Source organism: Trichomonas vaginalis, chromosome I (assembly GCF_026262505.1).
Source record: "Trichomonas vaginalis G3 chromosome I, whole genome shotgun sequence".
NCBI lineage: Eukaryota > Parabasalia > Trichomonadida > Trichomonadidae > Trichomonas > Trichomonas vaginalis.
The window spans coordinates 20,686,840-20,707,260 of record NC_067203.1 but is presented as its reverse complement, the minus strand read 5'-3'; the positions used below and the strand labels follow the sequence as shown (position 1 = coordinate 20,707,260).

Below are 20,421 nucleotides of genomic sequence, written 5' to 3'. Positions count from 1 at the left end.
TCAAAAAAAAAGGTAGTGGGGCTTCCAGGCGCGTTGCGCCCTCTAGCCCTGAAGATGTTTAGTATAAATGAAGTTTTTATTCGGAGGGCTTCCAGGCGCGTTGCGCCCTCTAGCCCCGAAGATGTTTAGTATAAATGAAGTTTTTATTCGGAAAATTGTTAGTCTTCTGGGTCGAAAACATTATATAATGTGTCACTTTTCACAAATTATATATGTTTTCATGTTTTGTCACTTTTCTATCACTTTTCGGGTAAAAACATTTTTATTATTATATATAAATGAATTTTACAAAACCGCCGTTACCGTTCTTTGGAAATAAGAGTAGATGCAAAGATATTATATTGAGACAACTTAAGAAACTACCGAATGGTCTAACATTTGTAGATTTGTTCGGTGGAAGTTTCTATATATCCCATTTATGTCATACAATATTCCCAGACTCAAAGATTATATGCAATGACTTCGACAACTATATGGACCGTCTCAAACATATTCCAGACACAAACAATATATTGAAAGAGTTAAAAGAAAAGATACCTATAGGTAAGATGGAACGTATACCATTAGATAAGAAAAATATTGTGAGAGAGGTTTTGAAAAAAGCAGAATATATAGACTGGGATAGTATATCTGCTAGACTATTATATAGTGGTTCTATAAGAGTTCATGACATTGAAACACTTATGTCAAAAGTTTTATATCTTAACTATACAAATGTTTTCAAAGAGAACATAGAAAAATATATTGAGGGTATAGAGTTTGTGAGATGTCATTGGACAGAGTTGTATGAAAAATATAAAGACAAGGAAAATGTTTTCTTTATAGTGGACCCGCCGTTCTATAACACATGGGATTTTCAATACCAAGTAGACTGGACTTTGAGAGACTCTTTAGAAACTTTAGACGTTATACATAACCATCCATGCTTTTACTTTACATCCGATAAAAGTGGTTTGGAAACCGTTATGAGATGGTTAGAGGACATACATGACTATGAGTTTAGATATGACAAGATAGAATATGAGAGAGGTCCTATAAACTGGAGAAAGTGTCACAATAAAGAAATTTTATTAGTAAGTAAATGTGGTTTGAAATCAGATTGTTAGTTTTAGGTTTTTTCCATTGTGTCATTTATTTATTTGACGTGGCATAAAAGTACAGAGAATATGAAGATGAACCAATGCCTGCAAATGTTCAGTATATGTACTCGTAAGAGATATTTTTATCTAATATTAAATGGACGCACAGAACTTAGCGAATGCACAGCAACCTGGACAACCAAACCCAGAGAATATTCCAAATGAAGTTAGAATACAAACTGCAATGGCAAACTATGGTCAAGTGCCAACAGATGTACAAATGCAAACTGCCATGTCAAATGACGCTGCGTTAGGTTTGCCACCATGGTATGCAAATATGAGATGGAAAGAGTTTTATACAAACCCTGAAGTGGGATATAAACAACTTTATGCAGATGACGCGAACACAGAAGTTGACCCAGAATATGTTTTCTACCAGAGGAGAAACAGAATGTATGAGCTCCAGTTAAAGAATGCTATAGAACTCAACAGGAAACGTAAGAGACTAGGCGGACATTAGATTTTTACACGTAGTAAATGGGTTTCTTCAGTAAGATAGGAAACTTCTTCAGAAGAGTTGGAAGAGGTATATGGAATGGCGTCAAAACCGTAGGAAGAGGAGTATGGAACGGTGTCAAAAATATTGGTAAAAGAGTAGGTCAGTTCGTTGGTATTATACCTAAAGACCCTGAACCAGAAGAGCAAGCTCCTGTTATACAACAGCCTGAACCTGCACCACAGTCAAGTTGGCAACCAAATCCAACCCCTCAACCGTATTAAAAAATTATATTTTTACTGTTCGATAGTAGTTGTATATGAAACTAAGTTCTAAGTAAAACGCATGGTATAATGGAATTATTCTTTTTCTTCCATCTGTAGTAAACCATACTTGAAAGTCTGAAATACTTCCACTTGGTGGTTCGTATAACTTTGTAGGTTTTTCGTAAAAGTCATTTGCCAAGCATAAGAAAGAGTTTTGGGCGCCAGAAAATGAAGCATGAACAATAATAGCATCTGGGTCGAAAATATTTTCATATGTTCCATTAGGGTTTTCGACTTCATAATAGTCCGGGTGTACTGGATATGCTGCAGGCTGATTTAACATCCTCATAAATCTATACCATGCCAAGTTGTTATATTTTGTAGAAATATAAACGTTTTCTCCAAGGTCTTCTATTTTATTGATTTTAACAGTTGCATTTTTCCTGTCATAAATAATATCGAGATGGTATTCTCCTTCGTCAATGTTAAACTGGTTTGCATATTCAATATAGATATCGTTTATTTTTTCTTGAAAAGCTTGAAGAGTTGTTTCTAAGTTTTATAAGCAAACTAACTTGTAAAAGTTTTCCCTGTTCAAATTTCTCATACATACGTTTTTCTTTGTTATAGTATCGAACTTCAAAACCGACCGTAAATGGGAAACCATGTATGGCTTCTGAAATGAACTTCATTCTACGAAAGCCAATAGCTTTTGTGACGGATGGGTCTCTTAACCATCTTAATGGGTAGTCAAAACGATAGCCTTCATGCTTTATAGTATCTAAGTCAAACTTTTGACCGACATTAGTAAAAAGTTCATCTAATGGTTTAGTTGTAGCAACTCTTGAATTTTCTTTTTCTATTGGAAGCATATTTTATCTATAATAAAAATGTCAAATGAAACAGCGTCTATGAGAGAAATACAACACAACCGACAACTCATTATGCAAGCTCTAAATAAGAACACAACAAACTTTTCAAACTATTCTAAGATATCTGAGTCATTGAAAGGGGGTGACTTAAAACTGACAATAAACCCAATGACAGATGAGTTTCTGTTTCAAGACAATAAGAACCATACTGTCTGTATAAATCCAACAAAAGGAACTTTAAACGAGAAACCTATAAATGAACTTCTTTTGAAAGCAGATGTTGACAACAAAGCTGACAAAGAATATGTCATTGAAAAAGTTCAAGAAGAACATGACAGAGCAGATGCAACATATGCAACAAAAGAGGATGTTGAAAATAAAGCTGACAAAGAAACTGTAGATATGTTGGCACAAACGGTTTCAAGTCATACCAGAGGTTTAATGGAAGATAGTGTCCATTTGCAAAGACTTGACATAGATGTTTCAAATAAAGCCGACAAAAATCATACACATAACATCTCTGACGTAAATGAACTTCAAGAAAAGTTAGATGACAAAGCTGACAAAGAAACTGTAGATATAGGGTGTCCAAAGGTGCGTTTAGCACAGCGCTCTATATGAGACTATTAAAGGAGATATATGCTGATTATAAATATATAATAAAAAATATGAATATATGTATATGATGAGTATGTTGTATTTTGGCGCCATGCCGGGATATAAAATGAATTTTGAGACAAGAGGCGGTTTCGCGGGAAATTTTGGCGGGATTTTTTTCATTTTTTTAATGAATCATAAAGAAAACATCCTCGCTCTTGCAAAAAAATGCAAAGACTGTAAAAAAATCTACGAGACATTGGTAAAATGCTTCGGTATGGATGCTCCTAGCTATTCCACTGTAACGTATCATGTTAGGATGTATCACTTCATGAACAAAAAGGCGCCCATCATAAAAATTGACAAAAAATCGCCGGATCAAAGAAAAATCAAAGCAATTCTTCAAGCGCTAGATGAAGACCCAAGAGCATCACTCAGAAGGATAGAGGAGATGACAAAGATACCACGTACAACAGTCAGTTATTATCTGCACAATTATTTGAACTACAAACTAGCGTATACACGTTGGGTTCCGCACAACCTTAATTCAGTTCAAAAAAAAATCTAGAGTCCAATCTTCGAAAGAGCTCCTCTCTATATTGGGTGCGTATCAATCCAAGAAGTTTCGCTTTTTAGTAACAGGGGACGAGTCTTGGTTTCAATATGCAACAGAAGCCAAAATCATGTGGATCCCGAAGGATGAAAATCCGCAAACATTCCCGAAGAAAAAAATTGGCACACCAATGATGATGTTGTCGGTTTTTTGGGGCGTGAATGACATCATCGCAATTGATATTCTTCAAAAACCTAATACGATGAATGCTCAGTATCTAATTGACAATGTTCTTACTCAAATTATCAATTCTGATGAGTTTGAGAAATCCAAACAACAAAAACAAAAGTTTGCAATTCATTTTGATAATTCAAGAGTTCACAAAAGTCATAAGGTAATGAATTACTTGGTGGAAAACAATGTCAAAGTTGTTCCAAACCCAATTTATTCACCTGATATTGCACCCTCTGACTTTTATTTATTCGGCACGCTAAAAAAGAGAGCTGAAGGACGCGAATTCGCGAGTCCAGATGATCTTGAAAATTTTGTAAGAGAGCAATTTGAGCAATTTTCTCATGATGATTTAAAGCGTGTCTTTCAAGCCTGGATCGATCGCTGCGAACGCGTGATTGAATCCAATGGTGATTATATTTAAATAAACTTTATATATATGTAACTTGTTTATTTCTATTCGCAGTATTCAGGTTTGTGCTAAACACACCTTTGGACACCCTATATGTTGGCACAAACGGTTTCAAGTCATGACAGAGCTTTAATGGAAGATGGACAACAGTTGAAAGAGCTTGAGAAAGGTGTTACAGAGTTAAGGAATACAAAAGCAGACTCGACATGGATAGCTGGATATGTAGATGCAACAAAAGAATATATTTTCGCATGGACAGAAGGAACATATCCACAAAAACATCATACACATAACATCTATGACGTAAATGAACTTCAAGAAAAGTTAGATGACATTATGCATCTAAGACAGGAACTCAATGTGCTTAAACAAATTTTGCCGAATCTTATTTACCCGGTTGGCTCATTATATGTTTCAATGAACTCTACCAGACCAGAAGTAGTACTTGGTTTTGGAACTTGGACTCAAATAGTCGACAGGTTTTTGTATTGTGCAAACTCTTCAAAGGAAACAGGTGGAAGTAAAACGATTTCAGGTGAAAATTTACCTGCACACAGTACTACATAGATTTAAGTACATCTCAAGCAGGTTGGCATAAGCATAGATATTGGGATTGGTCAGGAATGACAAAAGGTAAAGGATATGATGTTAAAGACGACGTTAAGTTTGCTATAAATTGTTACTGGAGTGACACTCAGGGAGAAGGAAACCATACACATTTCGTTTCAGGATATACGCAAACAACGGGACAAAGTAAAGAATACATGCCACCTTACATGACAGTTTACGCATGGTATAGAATTGCTTAGTCGTCATTTTCAACTTCTTTAGCATATTCGTCAGGAGTTGTCTTATATTTGTTAGGAACTGTCTTTGAAAGTATACCACCTTGAACTTTGACAAGTTTGAAACGAGGTCTGACAATAGTAGTTTTATCTTCTGCTTGCAGTGTGTACATTTTGCCATGTTTGCCTAAAACTTCATAATATTCTCTTGTATACTTTCTTCTATTTTTACGAACACGAATGTGAGTACCTGTCGGGTTCCCATTGTTGTCATAGTCAATAGTATTTTCATATGGGTCGCGCTTAGGTATTTCTATTTTTACTTTGTCACCTTTCTGAAGTTTGAAGCCCGGCATTCTTTCTTGTTTGTCTCTTTTGACTAAATTATTAAATATATAGTCTTTCTCTAAGTCAGGGTTGTTTTTCATTTCTTCGGGGGAGTGGTTTCCCAAACCTTTTTGTTTACGGTTATTGTAAATATTTAAAACTTGTCTCATCTTTGCCATGGAGAAGTGTCTATACTTGTCGTCATATGACATTTCATTTGCTTCACCACCTTGTGGTTGGTTTAAGTCTCTTAACATTTTTATACAACCGTCAATGACACCAAGAGCAGAATGGTTTTGGTCGACAATGAAATATTGGTTTACATTTTTTGAACGCAGATAGTTTTTTACATCATCTGATTTGAAAGAACTTTCACAGTCAGATGTCAGTTTTGTTGGATGGTATTTGTCAACGAATATTGTCAAAGCTGCTAAGATATCTAAAATTGCTTTGGACTGTAATGGTATGGCTTCACAGTATCTTGTGTTTTGACCAACAAATATTAACCAGTATGGTGGTCCATCTGTTCTAACTCTCGGAATGTTTTCCAAGATATCCATAAACCAAGCATTTGGTGTTGAACTAAAGATTTTTATCATGAGTGCTTTCTTTGTCGCTTTAGAAACATAGGGGTCCTTGTTCGGATTCGTCATTTTTTACCCTATAAGAAATGGGTTTATTTGGCGCATTAGCAGGAGTCGCATCTAGATTTTTACCCGCAGTGGGAACAATAGCCAGAGGTGCATTTGGAATTGGAAGGAAGATTTTGAGTACATTAGGTATACTGAAAGAGAAAGCACAACCTATTATACAAACTGTACAGAAAGGTTGGGATGTAGCACGAGATGCAACAAATCTTATTCCAAATCCTGAAACAAGAGGAAAAGTTCAAGGATGGATGGACAATGTAGGAAGACAAGCAGGAAACTATTATAACAAAGCAAATGACTACTATAACCAAGCAGGACACTATATGGACCAAGGTGAAAGATTCTTTAACAGAGGATATAACCATACACAGCAGTGGGTAAACAATAACCAACCTCAACCGCCTCAAACGTGGGGAATGTAAAGTTTTTTACTGAGATGAAATGAACAATGCAGCTTTGAGACAAATGAGTTCAAGATGGATTTGTCGGCTTCCAGCATTTACACCACGTGTTTGTAAAGTTCTTCCTATACCTCAGGAAGTTTTAGACCGACTTAAAAAACCTAAACAACCAGTTGAAAACAAACCAAACTAAATTTTTTTACTGAGATGAAATGAACAATGCAGCTTTAAACAGAATAAGTCATGGAAGACCACCTTTTACACCACGTGTTTGTAAAGTTCTTCCTATACCTCAGGAAGTTTTAGACCGACTTAAAAAACCTAAACAACCAGTTGAAAACAAACCAAACTAAAATTTTTTACTGAGATGAAATGACCGAAGAAGTTGAAACGGTAGATTTGACACCACAAACAAAAAGTTCAGAACCATTGTCAAAACCTGTCAAAGAACTTACAGATGAAGAGAAAAATTCAATAATAGAAAGTGCCAGGTCTGGAAATACAACCCCCAACTATAAAGTCACTTTTCATAGAAATGGAACGGCTAGTATCTCAAAAAAGAAACAGACTCTCACAAATAAAATATTGAAGTCTGAAGGAGCTTTCGAGACAACAGATGGAAAAGTTTACTTCACTGACCAACAGTTCATTATAGAACATCTCATTGACTTAGAGTCGAAATATTCTAAACTTTACAACAAACACAAAAAGTTGAAAGGAAAACAAAAACAAATGGCATATGATATTTATGAAGATGTTGACGACACAACTGTTCCTGCAAGTAAAGTAAAGTCAGAGGAACCGAAAAGTGACGAAAAGCCGATAGAAGAAGAAAAACCAAAAACTGAAGATAAACCAAAACCAAAGTTTAGTTTCCAAACTAAACCAAGTCAACCTTCATTAGCTGGTATGGGTTGGCGTCAAAGACTTATGGCAGCAGGCGGTTATGTAAAGTAAAGAAAAAATATTTTTTTATTTTTATAAAAATGCCCCCATATAGAATGGATAGAAAGTCTGCTAGAATAAAAGCAGAGTTACAAAGATATGGTTGGAGAGTTTCGAAGAATTTTAAATATAGGAAGGGAAGACCCATAAAAGTCTATGACAAATTGTCTGGTCTTCGCTACGAAATGGATTTGGAAACAGCACGTGCAAATTATCCAAACAGACTAGAGAGGTTAGAAGAAGAACGTCTTATGGACATGCCTTTCGATGTTAGTGAACCTCAAGTTGAAGGACACGACGGCTTTGCCAGATTCTACTGGAAACATGACGAACAATTGCATCCTTTGAGAAGGAAAAAAGGAAAAGGTGAAGACGCACATGCTCCCATGGAAAGAACAAGATATGCATATGAAAAGTATCGTGAAGTTAGAAGTCAAATTACATCTGGTCGAACCTTTACAGTAAACTTTGACGAAGGAAAGAACAAAGAAGGCTTCATGGGAGTACTTGCTGCAATTCAAGACGGAAATAAGAAAGGACACAATCTCAGATTGACCATAACAGATTTGGATGGTCACATTTACTATGCACATGGCAATGTCACAACAGCTGCAATGGTTCTTGACGCTTTCAAGACTACAAAGAGAGAACAAATGGTTGACTCCGACTCAGACATTTTGAATGCAATTGAAGGAATTGCAAGTGTCAAGTTCGAATGGTACCAACCTAACCCTCAAGCAGTCAGACAACATGCTGGATACTTCCCTTCATAAATAAGTCTGACATTGACTTGACAAGGTATGGAATTTACAATTCAATTGAAACAATTGTCAATGAACCTTGCATTCTTACATGTCTCAGGAACTCTGATCTTGTTTCAGAAGAGAAGATGAAGTATCTTGAGTCATGTGTGAAGACAAGGTACATTCTCAGAGGTCAATTGGCAAAAATTGCACCGTTGGCAAATGTCAATATCCGAGTCAACATACCTACAGCTAAAGGTTCTTCACATGACGACTATGTTGTTGACAAAGACTTACCATGGTTGAAGATTGTAATTGTCCACAACCACTTCATGTTGAACGAAAGTCTTACAAACCCATTCTTTGGTAAAAGTAAGTGCAACATTGTCAGAGCTGTAAACATTCTTTTCGAGAAAGGTTTGTTGGAACCAATTCCAGATGACAAGCTGACAGAAACTTTTGTACCAAAAGACGAAACAAACTTTTCATTGTTAGCAAGACCAAAAGTTGTTCCAGACAAAGTTCTAGTACAAAAGAAGTACACAGTTCCACAAGGGTTGGTATGTTCGGATACCAACCTGAACCAGAAGAACTTCCAATGAGGTTGCAAGAACTTCAAGATGCTATAAACAAACTTCCATTGAGACATCCAATTGACGTCAAATTGTATTGGAGAGCATCTGAGTTAGGTCAGAAGGTTTTATATGAAACAGGTTGCTTCGACGATGTTTATGAGATAACAGGAGAAGTTTCTCAGAAGATAAGAGACTCACTTGAATTTCCACAAACTGGACCAATTGGTTGCGACAAGTTCGACTCAGATGAAAAGATATACTATGTCGACCTTAACGCTGCATACATGAGGTTTGTCCAATATATTCCGACTGGAATTCCAAACGAAGATGGTGAGTTCCCGGGAAGGAACTATACAGTTGGAAAAGTCATACAACAACTGTATGATATTAGGAAAGCTTCAAACCCCAAACTTGCAATGACACTCAAATTGCTTATGAATTCGACATGGGGATATTCCATTAAGAAACCTCAAGAGATGAAGAGTAAACATTATGAGAAGGTCGACAACTTTGTTGAAAGGTTTTCTCCTTTTGTTTTGAAGTACGAATTCACTCAAGGTCAAAGTGGCTTAGTAACCACATTAAAACCTATTGTCGAACATTGGTCTTACCCTCAGTTCGCAAAGGCAGTCCTTGACGAGTACAACAAATTCTTCTCCGAAGTCAAATCCAAAGTCAAGGTTTACTATGAGAACATTGACGCACTCATGACGAACGAAGAAGGATACAACAAACTCATTGAAATGGGAATGGTCGGTGAAAAGATGGGCTGTTTTAAGCTAGATAAGGTATTTTCCGAAGTTCATGTAATATCGAAAAGGAAATATTGGGGCATACTTGAAGACGGCACAGAAATAAAACATTGCATGAAATAAAAAATTTATTTTTTAAAAAGTGACATTTTTTAATTTTATTTGAAATGTACGCTGAGTTTGTTGGAGAAGACCGTTGGGAAACTTGTTTGTTAGATGAGAAATATGAAATGGCATACCATTTTAAAACAATATATTTTTACATATATTAAATGCTTCAGGTTGAAAAACAAAGAACAAAAGTAGCAGATACAAAACCGTTAGACTATATCTTTACAAATGCTGGTAGGACTATTTCAGATGAAGAAATTTCATCCCGAGCATACAGGTTTGACTATCCAATTCGTTGGCTTCAAAGTCCTTCAGATGCAAAGGCAATAGGATTTAGAAGAGTTTTGTTTTCAAATAGAACTAACGCATTTATGTTCGCAGTATATTTTCATGGGCAGTATAAAGGTTCTGATGGTCTAATAGACAAATTTGACGAAATGAGAATCTTTACAGTTCGTTCAGACGAAAGTCTTGAGAAAACTCTAGATGACTTTCAAACTCAAATGAACAAATATTATTGGGAATTTCAAAAAAATACGACTCTTTACTAAATGGAACATACTATCTGAAACTAGAATATGACAAGATGAACTCCACCGTTTCATTTCAAAAGATTGAAATTAACCCTCCAAGAGATACAGAGTTTTTATTTTGGGAAGTAGACAAACGTTCTTGGGCACAATTTCTTCGGTTACTAAACCAGAACGAACCATTACCACCAGATGGTCCATTTAAATTTATACTTCCACCAGCAGATTTGATGGTTTATAGAAACGTGTTTGACCCTCAAAATGTTATGTGTCATGCAAGTTTCAGTTCAAGCAACAATAGTTTTCTATGTATTGGTAAGGACCTTTATGACTTTGCTTCTAAATTCTACGAACCACCTAGTAACAGTTTCTCTGACTTTCAAGTTTGGTTCACAACAAATGGTGTGCAACATATTATTCCATTGTACTATGACTTTTATCTCGAATTGTCTTTCATATATAACTACGGAAAAGTGCTGAAAAAGTATTGAATGTGAAGATATTAGAAAATAACATTTTTTCTAACATCGTAGAAAACTCATGAAAACAATTTATTTTTGACACTTTCACAAAAAACATAAAAAAGTGAGTTAAAATGAGATGTTTACTGAACTGGTTGGATGTCGCCTTCACAGGTTATGTAGAATGGTTGACCAGAGAAGTGAAGGAGACCCTTGAGAATTTGGTTCATTCTTGGGAAAGGGTTCTCTCTGTTTGGAAGTAGTATCCAAGGACGCTTGGCAAAGAACTTTATAATGGCTTCCTTCTTTGCTTGCTTTATGTCGTCGTAGGCTGTCCCGTCTGGTATTTGAATTGGAATTCCAGTCGAAGTCTCGAGATTCAAGGCAGCCCTTCCCGTTATCCAACCGTTAACAAGCTTGCCTTTTACATTCTGCCTGAGGAAGTCTTTAACAAGCTCGTTAATTTCAATTAGGTAAATTGCCTCGTCGGTAGGTTCGACCTCGACCATTGCTACTGTCAGAAAAAGTACTGCTACTGTCAGTAAAAGTACTGCTAGGAGCAGAAAAACTACTGCTACTGTCAGTAAAAAGGAAAATTTGAGAGGGTTTTCGACGATAAAGTACTGCTACTGTCAGTAAAAGTACTGCTACTGTCAGAAAAAGTACTGCTACTGTCAGAAAAAGTACTGCTACTGTCAGAAAAAGTACTGCTACTGTCAGTAAAAGTACTGCTAGTAGCAGAGATTTTTATCGTTGTGGTCCGACGGTTAAGCCACAAACGAATGTCCGACGTACCACCAACCGAGTCCATTCCCAAACCAGAGGAACCTAAAGAACCACAACAGTCTCCTCAGCAACCTCAGTTCCAGCAAGTACCTCCGAATTACTACCAATTTCCACCTCAAGGTTACTACCCACCACAAGGCTTCCCGAACTACCCTCCTCAGCCTATGCCTTACTTCCCCAACCCTTGGTTGTTCCAGCAAGCTCCATCCCAACAATTCCAATTCCAATCTCAGTCCAAGAGAGACCAAGACTTCGAAGAAGGTCTGAACCGCTTACGCAAAGAGTATGCTACAGCTCCAATTGAGAGAAAGTTGTTCCCGGACCAAAAAATATAATTTAGGTGAAGAGGTGAGATTTCACCTGTTTTTTCACCTGTTTTTTTTCACCCTCTTGAATTTTCATGAATTTTATATATTAATGTTTTCGTTAAGCCACTTTGTGCAGTCAGTCAGTCAGTTTAGGAAAGACTTTAGAAAGTTGTTGGAAAATAAGTCCTGGGAAGAGTATTATAAGGCATTTTGTGAAGAATATAGCAACCGCCGGAATTCGGACTGTTGCTTTTTATACAAAATTCATGCAGGAAATTCTTGAGTTTTGGTTGAAAGAATACGGTGGAGCCAAAAGTGGCTCGACCTCAAAACAAGCATTTTATGAGCTTACTAAGGGCGTTATAAATGAATTCAAAGGTATTTACATACATCCTGACCTCGTTCATTTTGTTGCTGAATTCAGCAAAAATATAATTTAGGTGAAGAGGTGAGATTTCACCTCTTTTTTCACCCTCATGAATTTTCATGAATTTCCTTAAGATAGAAAAAATAAAGTTAGTTTTATTTTTATTTATTTTTTTATTTTGTATGTAAAATATGATTTCAACAATCGGCACAACAACAATTCAAACAACAGCACCAAACTCGTTAGTCATGAATCCAACATCTATGTTAGTAGAGATGAAAAGCTTCATTCCTTCTTCATTTACTTTCGAAACAGAAATACAAAGAATAAAGCAAGAACTTTTAACAAGTAATTTAGACTGTAGTGCGAAAGATGAAACAAATGAACAGTATCTTTATGAAATGGAGGACCTCATCGACCATTTGCCTAAACTACCTGAAATTCAGCAGCAAAAACTAACTATTCCTGAATTCGACGAAATTGAAGTCAAAGCAACTGACTCAGTAGAAATAAAGAAGTTCATACGAAAGGTAAACTATGAGTTTCTAGGATATCATTGCAACCATAAAGTTATGGACAAAGATTGCGACATGGTATATAAGAACATCTCTGACATATATAAATCTGGGGAGTTTAAGACATACGACAACTTTGTTTCATTAGCTGCAAAATGTGTATGGCAGATAAGAGATAAAGACAGAAGAGGTAAGGTATGGCATGAACAGATAAAACCAACTGCTTCAGATTTAAAGAAAACCATTGACGCCTTGGTTGTTTTAGCAGGTAAGGTTTCAGAATATAACGCAAAAATGAACCCGCAATGTTCTAAATGTAAAGCAGCAATGAGGAGATATAACTACTCCGTCAAAGAGATAGAAAGAATGAGAAACGACTATGCAGATTTAAAGAAAGAAGCAGAGAAGCCGGTAGAAGATAAAATGAACATGTTAGAATTTCTGAACAAAAACTATCCAACTGCTGACGATTTCCTTCTATCTGACGTCAAGAAGAAGTATAAAGAAACTTTCGGCATTGTTAAAACATTCGATGTACTAAAAGAAGAAATAGAAGCTACAAAACTGTTTAGGATTTCAAATATACATCGTACAATTCATGTAAAACGCTTATAAAATAACTGGGGTGAAAAATTAGGTGAAAAAAGAGGTGAAATCTCACCTCTTCACCTAAAATATATTTTTATTGAATTCAGCAACAAAATTCTGAGTAAAATAATTTTTAGGGCATGTGTCAAACCGTTGAGTTTTCACAAAATTTAAAAAATAACGTTTACCATGTGAAACGTTTATAAAATAACTGGGATAGAAATGAGGGTAGATATCGGGTTAGATCTAACCATCTACCCTAAACATTATTTTTATTGAATTCAGCACAAAAATCATGAATTTCCTTAAGATAGAAAAAATAAAGTTAGTTTTATTTTTATTTATTTTTTTATTTTGTATGTAAAGACAGTAATGTCAACATCAGAGAACACAACAACAGTTATAGTCCATGAAGCTATAAATGAAGAATACGAGTACATACAGTTTAACAAACAACTCCGTCTCATTCGTTCGGTCAAAGACGATATGTACCAAATGCAAAGTATTTTGAATGCTCTTCGTTCTACAAAGCAAGCATTTCACGATTTTCTTCATAGTCAGAAGAAACAACAAGAGCTTTTACGACCTTGCTAAGATTTACAAATCTGACAGAAATTGGTTCTATCGCGAAAACTTACCGATTTCAATGACCCCAAATGAAGATGTGAAACAAATAGTTCAAGATCCGTTACCTCAAACACACTATGATATGAAAGGTTGTACAATACTTACCTTCAAAGAAGACTTACCGCTACTGAAAGAAAAAATAACAGAGTATTTTGACAACTTCAAACAAGTAGGGTAGATGAACTCTTTATTTTTCAAGCTTGACTTTTTACAATTTGAACTTTGTTTGCGTAGATATGAATTCTGAAAGAAGTATGGGGGTCTTGTATGACTTTATACTTCTCTCATAGTTCATGTCTGTCAAACTTACCTGCCATGGACTCTTTCATAAGTTCCATGAAATCGTCTTCGGACAATCCGGGGAAAAGTATTATGTCAGTAAGTATTCTTTTAACATCCTTACTTAAACTCTTTGCTGTCTGTACACAAATGACAACTGAGATGTTGAAGTGTCTGAGCTTCTTAAGAATTCGACACATATCTTGTTCTCTGTTCTTTAACAAAGGATGAGAGGCGAAATCATCTAGATAAGAAGACATCTATGAGGGTAAGTCTTCCAATCGTAAGATTGCAATTTCTTCGAAATGTATTCTATCTCTTTCTGTTTGTTTCTGAAGTGTTTCTTCTCTAATATTCTCTGCATTTCCTCATTTGGGTCTTTAAACTTAGAATTTATATACTCATTTATAGCATTATACTTCAAAACTCTTCTTTGGTACTTCTTTATCCAATCCAACAACTCAGAGTCTTTTATACATACTAACTTAGACTTCTTTATAATATCTTTGAACAAATTGACGGTTTGGTCAAATTGACCAGAAGTACTACAAATAACAACTAACTCATAGAATGGGTCTTTCTCATCTAGTTCTTGTTGTTGTGCACCATTTTAAGATAAGTGAAATCTACCAGACCCAGGTGGTGCAATTAGACCTGTTATACCATTCTGAGCAAATAAGAACTTGTCATGTATAGGCTTTATCTGAGCATTTTCTAACTTCCTCTTGTTCTTGTTTAAAACATTCTCAAATTTCTTGTCAATGTCAGCAAACTTTTTTTCTAACATATTTTTTAGAAAAATTAAAATTTTATCTTTTAGAAAATGTCTAGCGATTTCGCTATCTATATTCGAGACAAACTTTTTGACAGCAAAACATCTGTCGACCAGAAAATCTTACATATGTTAACATAGTGTAAACAAGAAAGGTGAATTTGTTCTAAAGTTCTGTTTCTGGAATATGACAAGAACCATAAAACATTACAAAGAGCAGTCTTAAAATTTGTCAATGACAGACTTGTTGACAGAGATGACGCCGATTGGAAAGATGAAGTCCAACAAAAGTTCTTAGAATGCAAAGAAGACACATGCGCTGTTCTTGAAGATGAAATAGAAAACAGAATAGATGAGCTGTTAAAGGACAAAGAACTTTTACATAGATATGGTTCTGAGAAATTTGACATATCTCCACCAGAGAAGAAGAAGAGAGAAAAGAAAGAAAAGAAAGTAGAAGAAGAGAAGAAAGAACCTGAACCAGTTCCAGAGAAAAAGAAATTTGACATGTAAAAATAAAATTTTATTTTTAGAACATTTCTGGGTCAATGTCAATGTTCTCTTCCTCTTTAGGAGTAAACACTGGCTTAGACTCTAAAATTTTTTACCCAATTTACCTTGAACTTCTACAACTTTAGACTCATAATATTCATAGTCGTCTGTCTTCTTTGGTTCATAAGTTATAACAAGTTTGTATGCTTTGCCTTCTTTAAGGTTTGAGAACCTTCTGTCAAAACTTTCTTTGACTGTTAACAAACCTTCTATGTCTAAGTCTTCAAATTTCGCACCATTTTTAGTCACATAGCAAACTTAATGGTTCGATGTTCCAAACTTTGCTGAATGAAGACTTTTCAAAATGGTAGAAGTAAACATTCAAATATGTGAATGGGTCTAGTTCTTCTTTAAGTCCTGACATGTACTTGTTTACTGAGATGAATTTCGTCATCTTTTCTATCGGATAAAAAAATATTTTTTTTAAAATTTACTCAGAAAAAATTTTCTTTGTATATACACCATTCTGAACATCTAAAAGACTTTTGACATTTGCCAAGAATGTTCGTTTAGACGCTGCCATATAACCATATTCTTGACAATATTGTTTATACGAATCGTACAATGACCTTTCATCTAATGACACAAAGTCAGTTTCATCTACGAACAGTTCATATACACTCTTGTTTGCTTCTAACAATGTTTGTCTCTCTTCTGTATGTGGAATTTGTCTTGGATTGAACTTAGAAATATCTAATGTCATGAAATATGAGAACAAGTGGTTGTAAAAGTCAGATGTCAAAGTTTCTGCTAAGTCGTCAAAATATTCTGTATCTTGCATATGAGCTTCTGACGTTCTGACAACTACATATTCTTCTGTCAGAACTTTCTAACTTCATCGGAACAGCATTGTTTGAAACCATAATGAAGTTTTGCAACATTTTCACAACTCTTTGGTCTTATACTTTCTTTCAACAACTCCAACTTTGTCTGTTATAAGATTCTTCAAAGCATCTGAGTTCAAAACTTTTGTTGTATCTATACTTTGAAGTTCATTGCAAACTATAAGTTTTCATATTCTCTATTGAGGAGTTAAACTTGCCACAGATGTTTTCTAAGTTTGTCATATTCGGATTCGAATAACCTTTCTAACAGTTTGCACAAAATATCTGTAAAGAAAGTATTCTTACCAGTTCCTTGTTTTCCAATTATAATGAGAGCAGTTTCATTTTTAGCACTTGGATGTTGTAAGATGTTTGCAAACCAACATAAGATATACTCATAAACCTTTTCGTTTCCATTGCATATAATTTCTGACATGGTCTAACCAAGCTTCTATAATATTTTCTTTCCATTCTACTTGTTCGTATTTATATCCAGTGAAGATAGAATAGAAATTTGGAGAAGGTGTATAGAACTTTATATACCTCGAACTGAAAAATCTTCTAACTTTGACAATAAGATATCCCAAGCATCTAACATCTTCATGCCAACTTGTACGACTTTTATTTTTCTTAAGTTTCTGTCTACATTCTTGTTCAGACACTATTGTTGCTCTTGGTTTGTTAAAGACAACATCCCATTCTTTCATGACATAACATTCTGGGCAGAGTCAACATAAATGACTAAACGTTTCAAATTCTAGACTGCTTTGTTATGTCTCTAAATGGACACATATTCTGAATGCTTGGAAGTCATAAAAATCTGAAACATCTATTCTGTACATTTTTATAAAAATAAAAAATAATATTTTTTTATTCTTGACTTTGTTGTTCCATTTGTTGCATTTGTTGTTCTTGAGCTATTTGTTGTTGAAGTTGTTCTTGTAATACAATACTTTCACCAGTTGCATCTTCCAATTCGAAACTTTCTGCCGTCATTGACAAATACATAGGACATAAAAGTTTTACAGGAACAAAGTTTGCGTCAACTAATGTCAACGTTATACTTGCCAAAGTGTTTGAGTTCACTAAGGTTGAAAATTCTGCATTCGAATGAACAATAGGCAAACCAGCAGAGAAAGTATTGTTTATACGCATAAGTATCTTTTGGTCATAATAGTTTCTGTCGACATTCGAATAACACTTTGAACCTAAGTTTGAAACAATATATAAGATTGGTGTGCTTAATGTCAATGGAATAGACATTCCTTGTATGACACCTTTTCCTGTTATAGGAAACTGTTGGTAGTAAAAACCAGAAATAAGTTATGTATTATAGCTCATATCGTTTATAGTAAACTCAGTCGGACATCCAAACATAATGAAACCTGCTCTAGTTGCAGCACATGTGACACCCGTACTTAAAGTATTAAATAAGTCAACAAACCTGTTGGTGGTATATCTGAGTAAGTATCTTCAAAGGAGTATTTTTTACCATTCACAACAATAAAGTCTTCTGGTGTCAAAAGAGCAAAACAGGCTTTAGTCGTCATTGTGTTTAAGGTTAGTTTACAATATCGTCCTTGAGGACTTTGTAAGTTTGTTGTTATAGAATTATATGACTCAGGGTTTTTAGTCGTAATAGTATAAACCATTATGTCTTCTGCCATTTACTTAGCAAATAAACTTTAATGAAATGTTGTGGTCGTCAAATATTTTTTATAACGTCTGGGAAACTATATTTTAAGTTCAACGTTTCACCTCCTTTCATAACGTATATCTTGTCAATGGCATTATATGAAACACCACAGCAACTAATGTCGGGTTCTATTTCTTTGATGTTTATATCGTCTGCCTCTGTCAAAAGTTTCAATAGTTCTTTCAAAACTTCATGAGGTGCAATGACATATGAGTTCACTTTTACAGGGTTGTGTTCGACCAAGTTTAACATTATACTTAAAGCTTGACAAATCTTCTCCTGAGTTTGAAGTTTGTCTTTCAGTTGTTGGTAGTCGTTTCGAATATCTGCAACAGAACTTAAGTCTCTGTTAACTTCAGGATATGTTGGTTCTTTTACAGAAACAATTGTTATACCATCTTCGTCTTCGTATGGTTTCCCCACTTCAACATCTCTGTCTTTAACATTGACGACAACACTTTGACTGTTTGTTTGAGTTGGTGAATTTAACTTCACATCTGCCACCGCCATTAAACCTTTTGAAACACTTACGTTTCTATTTTTCGGAAATGACATTTTACTTAGAATAAAAAGATGGACGTATTCGGATATCTTATTGAATTGAAGCAGAACAAAGTTTATACTCACAAACAATACAAATACATTGACAGAATAGTTCTTTACACAAACAATGGAAAATGTTATAGAATAGCAATATTTGCTGAACCAAAATATTTTCATAAAGCAAAGAAAGTTGGTATAACTGAAATGGTGAAAGTTCTTGAAGCAGACAAAAATATAACTTCAAAACTGACCGATATTACTAAAGGAAAGTTTATAATACAATATTATGTCAAAACTGGCGTACTGTCAATATTTGACGGAGAGAAGTCAGTTCAAGAACAACTTACTGACCTGCTGCCAAAATCTGCTCGATGGAAGCTGTCGTTATGCCAATCTGTGGAGCCCCAGCAGGTTTCATCGAACGAATCTTCAAAAGAGCATCTTCCGTGAAAAGTGCTATTGGTTTTGTAAACTTCTTTGCTCTCAATTCATCTGGACCGTCTCTGTCACCAGTATATTGTATTTGAACTGTACCAACAGTTGAAATACCACCCATAAAGTCTTCTGAGTCAGCAAATGGAATGCCAAGCCAAAAGTTTGAACGGTCTCCATTTGTATATTGAGTTTTTTGACCTCCTGTATGAGTCCATACTTTCACATATGGCATAATAGAACTTTGCATTTCAGGGTTAATGGTTGTTGTGAAGTTGTTGTTAAAGTTCATAGCATCTAATGTCAAGTTGTATAACCTCATATCCTCAACTGTAGAATATTCTTCTCTTGGATAATATTTGCCATCTATGTTTATATGATATTTAATACCAGGGTTGTAGAAACAAGAATAGTCATTTATAGTTCGTCTGAACAGTACAAACATAGTATCTGCATGTTTCATTGCAGTTGTTAAAGCAATATCTGTTCTTGCACCTTCGGCTCCTGGATTTTGGTTTCCAACTTCACCTGCAAAGTCTTTGACAGATATTTGGTGTATAGGGAACATAAGTGGAACTGCAATATATTTGGCAGCTAAAGCATTTGAAATATCTGGGTCCAACATATAGACTGCAAGTCTGCTTTCTATTCTCTTGCATTCAAATTTTTCGCATGTGAACTTAACTGGGTCCCAAGCATCTCCAGCAGCATTGAAATAATAGTTTACTTCAGTGTTGAGGTTTGAGAAACCAAAGTCTAAGTCAACTTTGTCTTTGCAAAATTCGGCGAATGACGTTTTATTTGTTCCCTTTACGTCTGTAAGAGTGAATGGGTCTTGTGTTGGTGCAATGACTAAGTTATTTTTGCTTGGAGTAAGTTCGATAGAAATTTTTCCTGCCCAGTTTGGCAAGTATCTTAAAAACCTGAAGATGAGGAAAGATGACAAAGGAACTCTAAGTTTCAGTTTTACTTTAGTGGCAGCAATTCCATCTGAACCAGAAAGGTTAACATAAACTCCTGGAACGTTAGGGTCAAGTCTTCTTATTTTCTCAATAGTTGCATACTGGTCTGTTTGTTCTCTAGCTTGTGGTTGTACTGAGTTTCTCAAAGCGAACCATTCATAGTTTGCCCATGTTACTGTTTGAACTAAGTCAGAGTTAGAATATATCTTATATCCCATGAAAACTTCTGGAGCATATTGGTATCCGACATAGAAAATTCCATTGCAACCTTTCTTGTCAGACAACTTGGCAGAAGGTTTTATTTCAATGTCTTGTTCCACGTATAAGAATGAGTTGTCAATAGAAATAATATGAAACCTGTCGCAAGCAATATCTACTGTTGTT

The 20,421-nt window shown here is 35.1% G+C and overlaps 11 protein-coding genes and 7 pseudogenes across 18 annotated transcripts, besides 4 other annotated features; 13 read left to right on the top strand and 5 right to left on the bottom strand.

The window, feature by feature from the left end:
- Positions 1-2: 2 nt before the first annotated feature.
- Positions 3-17,793: a mobile genetic element.
- On the top strand, positions 279-944 carry TVAGG3_1021430 (phage tail repeat-like family; the record flags this gene model as incomplete). Its single annotated transcript, XM_051254835.1, has 1 exon — positions 279-944. A coding segment is annotated over one exon (666 nt), but the record flags the coding sequence as incomplete, so codon positions are not given.
- TVAGG3_1021420 (uncharacterized protein) lies at positions 1,237-1,599 on the top strand (the record flags this gene model as incomplete). The annotated part of the gene is made up of 1 exon (XM_051254834.1): positions 1,237-1,599. One exon carries the CDS (start codon positions 1,237-1,239, stop codon positions 1,597-1,599), a length of 363 nt encoding a protein of 120 aa, XP_051080408.1.
- TVAGG3_1021410 (serine threonine-protein phosphatase family) lies at positions 1,617-1,859 on the top strand (the record flags this gene model as incomplete). Its single annotated transcript, XM_051254833.1, has 1 exon — positions 1,617-1,859. The coding sequence occupies one exon, from the start codon at positions 1,617-1,619 to the stop codon at positions 1,857-1,859; it is 243 nt and encodes an 80-aa protein (XP_051080407.1).
- TVAGG3_1021400 lies at positions 1,964-2,713 on the bottom strand (annotated as a pseudogene). The gene has a single exon. A coding segment is annotated over exon 1 (750 nt).
- Positions 3,294-3,321: a terminal%2Cinverted (terminal inverted repeat of Mariner transposon ID:TVAGG3_1021380).
- Positions 3,294-4,598: a mobile genetic element.
- Positions 3,390-4,518, top strand: TVAGG3_1021390 (annotated as a pseudogene). Its single transcript has one exon. A coding segment is annotated over exon 1 (1,129 nt).
- Positions 4,571-4,598: a terminal%2Cinverted (terminal inverted repeat of Mariner transposon ID:TVAGG3_1021380).
- Positions 4,639-5,073, top strand: TVAGG3_1021370 (phage tail repeat-like family; the record flags this gene model as incomplete). Its single annotated transcript, XM_001303846.1, has 1 exon — positions 4,639-5,073. The coding sequence occupies one exon, from the start codon at positions 4,639-4,641 to the stop codon at positions 5,071-5,073; it is 435 nt and encodes a 144-aa protein (XP_001303847.1).
- On the bottom strand, positions 5,312-6,178 carry TVAGG3_1021360 (uncharacterized protein; the record flags this gene model as incomplete). The annotated part of the gene is made up of 1 exon (XM_051254832.1): positions 5,312-6,178. The coding sequence occupies one exon, from the start codon at positions 6,176-6,178 to the stop codon at positions 5,312-5,314; it is 867 nt and encodes a 288-aa protein (XP_051080406.1).
- TVAGG3_1021350 (uncharacterized protein) lies at positions 6,289-6,690 on the top strand (the record flags this gene model as incomplete). The annotated part of the gene is made up of 1 exon (XM_051254831.1): positions 6,289-6,690. The coding sequence occupies one exon, from the start codon at positions 6,289-6,291 to the stop codon at positions 6,688-6,690; it is 402 nt and encodes a 133-aa protein (XP_051080405.1).
- Positions 6,710-6,862, top strand: TVAGG3_1021340 (uncharacterized protein; the record flags this gene model as incomplete). Its single annotated transcript, XM_051254830.1, has 1 exon — positions 6,710-6,862. One exon carries the CDS (start codon positions 6,710-6,712, stop codon positions 6,860-6,862), a length of 153 nt encoding a protein of 50 aa, XP_051080404.1.
- Positions 7,042-7,626, top strand: TVAGG3_1021330 (phage tail repeat-like family; the record flags this gene model as incomplete). The annotated part of the gene is made up of 1 exon (XM_051254829.1): positions 7,042-7,626. One exon carries the CDS (start codon positions 7,042-7,044, stop codon positions 7,624-7,626), a length of 585 nt encoding a protein of 194 aa, XP_051080403.1.
- Positions 7,671-9,105, top strand: TVAGG3_1021320 (annotated as a pseudogene). Its single transcript has one exon. A coding segment is annotated over exon 1 (1,435 nt).
- On the top strand, positions 9,957-10,816 carry TVAGG3_1021310 (annotated as a pseudogene). The gene has a single exon. A coding segment is annotated over exon 1 (860 nt).
- Positions 11,569-11,907, top strand: TVAGG3_1021300 (uncharacterized protein; the record flags this gene model as incomplete). Its single annotated transcript, XM_051254828.1, has 1 exon — positions 11,569-11,907. The coding sequence occupies one exon, from the start codon at positions 11,569-11,571 to the stop codon at positions 11,905-11,907; it is 339 nt and encodes a 112-aa protein (XP_051080402.1).
- TVAGG3_1021290 (organellar and viral DNA polymerase type B) lies at positions 12,820-13,377 on the top strand (the record flags this gene model as incomplete). The annotated part of the gene is made up of 1 exon (XM_051254827.1): positions 12,820-13,377. The coding sequence occupies one exon, from the start codon at positions 12,820-12,822 to the stop codon at positions 13,375-13,377; it is 558 nt and encodes a 185-aa protein (XP_051080401.1).
- TVAGG3_1021280 lies at positions 14,262-14,865 on the bottom strand (annotated as a pseudogene). Its single transcript has one exon. A coding segment is annotated over exon 1 (604 nt).
- On the top strand, positions 15,080-15,541 carry TVAGG3_1021270 (annotated as a pseudogene). Its single transcript has one exon. A coding segment is annotated over exon 1 (462 nt).
- TVAGG3_1021260 lies at positions 16,416-17,246 on the bottom strand (annotated as a pseudogene). The gene has a single exon. A coding segment is annotated over exon 1 (831 nt).
- Positions 17,794-19,549: 1,756 nt separating the features above from the next.
- On the bottom strand, positions 19,550-20,255 carry TVAGG3_1021240 (protein of unknown function, DUF4106 family; the record flags this gene model as incomplete). The annotated part of the gene is made up of 1 exon (XM_051254826.1): positions 19,550-20,255. A coding segment is annotated over one exon (706 nt), but the record flags the coding sequence as incomplete, so codon positions are not given.
- Positions 20,256-20,421: the final 166 nt, after the last annotated feature.